At 40.1% G+C, this 6,504-nt stretch overlaps 1 protein-coding gene across 7 annotated transcripts in view; it reads left to right on the forward strand.

Annotated features, from left to right (window-relative positions):
• Positions 1-6,061, forward strand: part of ablim3 (actin binding LIM protein family, member 3) — a 33,974-nt gene extending 27,913 nt beyond the window's left edge. For 4 of the 7 annotated variants that reach the window (XM_058063617.2, XM_058063619.2, XM_078788359.1 and 1 more), the window contains 9 exons: positions 1,796-1,930; positions 2,031-2,101; positions 2,289-2,457; positions 3,913-3,942; positions 4,166-4,221; positions 4,345-4,408; positions 4,480-4,490; positions 4,603-4,683; positions 5,416-6,061. In XM_058063617.2, the coding sequence (XP_057919600.1) occupies positions 1,796-1,930; positions 2,031-2,101; positions 2,289-2,457; positions 3,913-3,942; positions 4,166-4,221; positions 4,345-4,408; positions 4,480-4,490; positions 4,603-4,683; positions 5,416-5,529 (731 nt within the window). In that variant the 3' untranslated portion in view covers positions 5,530-6,061. The remainder of the gene's footprint in view (positions 1-1,795; positions 1,931-2,030; positions 2,102-2,288; positions 2,458-3,912; positions 3,943-4,165; positions 4,222-4,344; positions 4,409-4,479; positions 4,491-4,602; positions 4,684-5,415) is intronic. The other 3 variants (XM_058063618.2, XM_058063623.2, XR_013625304.1) reach the window with 2 other exon arrangements.
• Positions 6,062-6,504: the final 443 nt, after the last annotated feature.

Here is a 6,504-nt window from a genome sequence, read left to right on the forward strand (position 1 = left end):
AGTAAGCTCACTCGTACTCTCTGTTTCGCTCAGTCAGTAGATGGATTCTATTCATGTCTGTGTCTCTCTTCTTGTGTTTGGTAATTCATATCAACCCTGCACAGCACACAACCTTGCTGTGAACGTACTTGTGTACTTGTGTACTTGTGTACTTGTGTACTTGTGCATGTGACGTCAGGCAAGTGGAAAGCGTGTGTCCCAAAGATAAGAACGTCTGTCGCTGGTGTCATTCATTGTGTGTATTGGAATTCAATGTATCATGGATCAGGGCCGGCATGGTTAATGGCTAGCAGAGAGAGAAACGATCCATCTGACATTATGCTGCATGTCAAACCCATTGACTTCCATTGACTGTGCTTTAGTGTGGAGAGGCATCGATATGATCGCCTAACATTCATGAAATGACTGGCTGCCTCAGGCTGGGCCGTTACTAAACTCAGGTTAAAATAGCTTTTTTTTTTTTCTTGCTGCTGGCTCTAACATCGATCTTTTCGGAAAAGAACAGAGAGAAACAGAGACTGGAAGCAAACTCTTGAGGCACATTTTTATGAAGTTCAATAGGGGGGCTGATACCGTTTCACAAAATGGGGACTCAAATTTCAGGAAAATGTACAATCAATTCAGTGTTGTTGTTTTTTTTTATTTTCAGTGATATTCCTGTTTCTGTGGCAGTGTTATATTGAACAAATGAAGGGTTGATGGAGGGGTTGTGCCATAGCAGACATCTTCATGGATGTAGCTCACCTTCCCATACAATAGAATAATACAATAGAATATCGGTCTTATACATAATTTTTTTCTCGGTTTGCGCAAATTTTCTGGTTATCATACAATATGTGTGATTCCAACTGTTTTTTTTTTTTATCACAATACGTCCTGAATGGAATTCAGAACTGGAGGTCATTGAGTCATGATGTCATCAGAGGTAGATTCTATAGTTCTTTGGTAGCTAAGACAGTTATGCCACAAGTCTATGCAAGTCTTTCTCATTGATCATGACTGCAAAATAACCCACAATGGAGCCAAAGTAACAGAACTTGGCTAAGAAAGTGAGAAACAGGTCAAACTTCAGCTCCATGGTTTGTTGACATTGTGTCTTGTTTCAAGACAGTTTTGTCATAATTATAAAGTACAGACAAAAGACATAACATTGACGCATGGGTGAAACCTCAAGACAAATCCAAAGCGCTCTATGACCTCCGCAGTTGAATTTGACCACCCCTACCAAGCCCTGAATGCCTTTTTTCAAAGTCGGCAGGTCTGCAAATGATCTGAAATCGGAGGAGAACATCACTGCCAAGCTAGCAGGAGGGTTTGGACGGGGATGACTGAGTCTCGATGCAGCAGCATAATCCAGGCCTTTCCCGGGCGCCTCAATTATTCACGTTTATTTGCTATTTGCGGGTGGTCTTAGGATATAATTCCCGCGAAAAATGAGGATCTACTCTTAAGCCTGTTTTTACAAGCTACATGCGGTACTTATACAAATATTTTGACATTAAGCGAAATTTTCTGGGATGCATGAAGAGATAATTAATTTTGTAGAACTATCTATCGGAGCATAAAACACTGTGACACATTTCTCTGCACTCTCGTCTTAACGCAGACTGCCACTAGCCGCTTTCCTTGGCAGGTGTTTGAATATTTAACTCAGCAATAGAAAAGAAGACAGTTGACTGCATTCAACTATGTACTTATTTGAAATGACATTGTTTTCATTTGCTTTGACAGACCAGAATGACATTAGAAATTAACATGGTTTTTTTTTCTGCTTTCCAAAATGGCTTCTTCACAGACAATCATTTGAACGCAGCCACCAAAAGTAGGACCAGTGAGGACATTCTGAGGTCCTCCAGACTGTCCACCTACTCTCCAGAGCCATACACCCAGTCTGAATGTGACTACTACCCATACCCCAGCTCCCCCAGGGGTAGGGAAGACACCTTTTACCACATTGAATGTCTGCATTGGACCAAAGTTATTCACGTATTAATTTAGGAATGCCTTGTTCTATCTGTATTCCCGCTCAGCCTATCGAGTGCCAAGGAGACGGTTCTCGACAGGCGGAGATGAAGAGAGTTGGAGTCACAGTCTTCAAAGAGTATGAACTTCATTATACTTCCTCCCCCTCTTACTTCAACATGATGTCAGAAACACCATAAATAATGCATGTCTTAGGTTATGGCACCTAAACGACCCTTCTTGTATGCTCCTCTGCTCGCTCTTCACTCTCTGTACATCAAATGTCTATAATGTGTCCCTCAAACTACTGCCTATGTCTCTCTTAGATTGGGAGTGGCATAGGGAGGATGATCCTAAAAGAGGAGATGAAAGCCAGATCTGGTTCCTATGACAACGACCCCTGGGGCAGTGCAAGGAATTCTCGTAGTGGGAGCAAGGAAACCCTCAACACGACAAGCTACAGCTCCACGGCCTACAACAACACCATCAACGGATGTAAGGAAGCACCCTTCACCCTTGTGCATCCATCTTTGTGAAATGAGACATAATAGATAGTAGCACTGACATTCACACTGAAAATAGGCCCTAAATGGCACCCAGATGCATTTCTATATGAACTTTAGCTGGTTTCTAACATTTTTATGGTCATAATTGTAAATATACAGTATTCAAGCATAGTGTTATGTTATGCATAACACTTCCCATGTGACACGACTCAATCCAGTTGGTTTTCAGTGCTGCTTTGCGAGTATCAACATGGGAAGTGATAAACACTGATTAAAAACACACTAAAAACGCGTTAAACACAACATTATAGTTCTTGTCACAACATACACATTTAGTATCATATTTGTCATAACAATATGAGAAAAGTGTTGGTACATCTCTGCTACAACAGCTTCCAATCTTGTGGGAAAACTTTGTACAGGATTGCGGATCGTTTCTGTGGGAATTCTTCTCCATGAAAGGTGTTTTACAGGGGTTAAAGGTCAATGCTCGCACATTCTTGCATACTCAGCAAAGTACTGACTCTGCACTGCTTAGACACCAACTGGCTTCCACTTCATCGTTGATTCAGGTGGAACTGATCGGTATAAAGCAACACTTATGTAATTGATAATTCATTGATAATTTATTCATACAGTGTATGCCGGTGCCTTGCCCAAAAGCATGCATTTTTATGGCCTTTATGGATGCGTGTCAGCGAGGGTTCAGGTTGGTTTATGATAAAGGAGAGAACAGCTGCTGGTTGCTTGAACAGCAGCAGCAGGCGTAGCGCTACTGTTTGGACTACATGTGACCATCAAGTCTGTCATTGACAACAGAGGCTCAACCAGGTGTGCACGAGTGCCAGATGTGCCGAAGCTCCCCAAGCATTATTGTACAGGCAGCACATTGAGGTTGTTATTTTAGCCCCTGACATTAACACAGCAGCTTGTTTTCATCCGCTTCCCCCTTTTTTTTTTTTTTTTTCTTCCAAGAGCTTCTATTCAATTGCACGCTCCATCTCTTTCGTCATCTCCCTCTTTGCTTTGCATGCTACTTCCAGCTTTCCTCTCCTCCTCCTCCTTCTTCTTCATCTTCCCTCCTGACTTACATCCTACTGGCTCCATCTATGCATCCATGGATGTGCGTATGTGTCTGACTCTCTCATCCACACAGCTGGTGTCCCATATCCTGGTTTATTTATGAGCAGTAAGATCTCTCATTAAAGCTCTTTCTGGGATGGGAGGGGACACAAGTGCACTCTGTTGGTTATGGCTTTAAGGAACAAGGGCATGAAGCCGCATGGAGCAATTGAATGGGTGTGCATGTGGATGTTCGATTCCTGTCCTTCCACATCTTCCCTGCAGTACCTGTGATGTTGTGTGATTCTCCCAGCAGAAGGCATCATTTATGTTTTCATACATTAAGGAGTTTTAAATGTTCTTTTTTGTTTGCCTTTCACAGCACCCCGATCCCAATACAGCACCGAGAGTGGTGAGTTATTTTAGCAAGGCATTCATTTCAAAATGATATTTTACATCAGAAAACAAATCGTATAAAAATTGTTTGTGATGAGCGCCATCTCCTGGCACTGACTCGACAGTGCAATTTTATTTCCATTTCTAACATGACTAAAAGCACCCGTCCTGTGCAGAGATGACGTTTCTAACATGACAATTAAAGAGTAATTAACTTTTTTTTTCTTTGTGTAATTTAGATTTTGTGTGCAAGTCTGCCTCACTTCCAGGATATGGACGCAACGGCATGCAAAGAGTAAGACCTCGATAAATGAGACAAAACGCGGTTGGAAATGTGATGTCATTGTTATTATATGTAACATTTAAGTCTCAATTACTTAAATAAGGATTTGTCTACCTTTTTTTTAATCAACTACAGCCTCAGAGTGCTGACTGCTACCAGTACCAGTATGACAGCAATGAGGTCAACTGGGGAAGCAGAGGTACATTATAATGCATATCATTGACGCTTTATACAATGCACTAACATTACTCTTTGGTATTTTAATTACAGCAGAACACAAGGTAAGGATTTTATACAGTCTCCTTCCTGAATACTGCGTATTTAAATACTGCCATTGTCACTGAAACTAAAGGAGAAAACAATGCAATATTCTTTCTATGCACTTCCATTCAGATTTACCCATATGAGGCGCTCATTGTGACCACTAGAGGGCGGAATAGGCTCCCTAAAGACGTGGAGAGAGCCAGACTGGAGGTAAAATAAGAACAGACAAGGAAGCGGAACCTCTAAGGTTCTCTACAAATTATTCTTTAATTTCATTTAATGCCTAAAATACAAGTCTCTTTAACTAGCAATGTACTTTCTTCCTTATATGACAGAGACATTTACCTCTCTTAAGCAAATTAAGTACTACATCACATGTTAGTACAAATTTTAATCATTTTTATTTCTAATAAAAATTAAATTAAATTTGAATTAATTAATCTAAAATTAATCTGCCAACATAACAATATATATTAGGACTTGTCAAAGCACCTGAAACATATATAATGGCATGTTAGTCAAGTGTTGTAGTAATAGTATGTAGTAGTTGTAGTAGTAGTAATGTATCTCACTTTTGACTACAGTAATCCCTCATTTATCGTGGTCAGTTGGTTCCAGACCTGACCAGGACAGATTCCTTATTTATATATTCAATATTTTTGTAGTTAGAGCATATAAAATTACCTCCCAAAAGCTATTTTAACATTATTAGAGCCCTCTAAACATGAGATAACACCCCTATAGTCACCCTTAGCCTCAATATACTGACCAGTATGAGTAATAAAAGTAAATGAGCTATGTGTTGCTATAAATGTGTTCCTAGAGAGGCAGAGTGAGTGGCGGGCAGGGAGCGATGGCGTACAGTTTAACTCTCTGTCTTGAATATTGAGTATGAACTTCAAATCAAAATGATGATGTTAACATTTTCCTCATTTCTCCCAGCGTCACCTTTCTCCAGAAGAGTTTGTCCAAGTGTTTGGCATGACCATGGAGGACTTCGACAGGCTGGCGTTATGGAAGAGGAACGAGCTAAAGAAACAGGCCAGACTCTTTTAACAATGTGTGGACGCGTGTTAGATGCTGCCATACATCCAGACAGAAAATGAAGATTTCTGCACCGTTTCACTGCCATGGCTGAGAACCTGTTCTTGATCTCCTCATGCAATGAACCAAATTTTGGGCACACCAGCACAGACTTGTGGGTTTACGGAAACATTTATGCACAGAAAACCAAGCACTTGTGTGCTCCTGTGCTGGAGTGGTGTGAAAGCAATACAGACTTGTAGGTGTGGATGCCATGTTGTGTTTTTCTTCATGATGAAGGACTGTGGAAGGCACGTCTGCACCCTGCGAACGAGATGCCCAGCTTTTAACACCATGAGGAGAATTTTGGCTTTGCCTTATTTGTTATGCTTTTTAAGTTTCATGAGTGTGCAGCACCAGCAATCTGAATAAGTAGAATGTAGTCACGGTACATTTATGTCACTTTATCTGTGTGAATGATTACATGACACGAGTGGATGACACTTTCAATATTTCCCTTTCATTTTATGAACTAACATTTTTTTTTCCCCCGGGATTGTACACTCACACTCAAGATACGGTGTCCCGAAGTGGACTAATTGGTTCAACAATAATTTGATTGAAAGATGCAAACCAAAATGCAAATACACAGATTAACGGTACACATAAATGTGATGTTACACTATTCAGACGAATACATTCACTGTGTGCTGAACTTTGACAATGTGCAATATGTTTCATTCAACAATTTCATCTTTCTGTTTATTTTTTAGCTCATTGCAATAAGATGTTGATGAAATGGTGGTCATTTATACTCGATTCAAATCATAAATATGGGTAATAATAAAGAAATGCTCTGCAAGGATTTTCACATTGTTAAAGAACCAGGGTTGTGACATGTTTACTTTGTTTTGGATGATTTTTCCACAAAAATTAAAGTTAGAATTACATTTTGTCATTTCATTTATATTCGAACCAAAGCTTAAATAGTTGTGGAGCGATATATAA

The sequence above is a fragment of the Doryrhamphus excisus genome, linkage group LG22 (assembly GCF_037039965.1).
Source record: "Doryrhamphus excisus strain RoL-2023G ecotype Guam linkage group LG22, RoL_Dexc_Guam_v1.1, whole genome shotgun sequence".
Lineage (NCBI taxonomy): Eukaryota > Metazoa > Chordata > Actinopteri > Syngnathiformes > Syngnathidae > Doryrhamphus > Doryrhamphus excisus.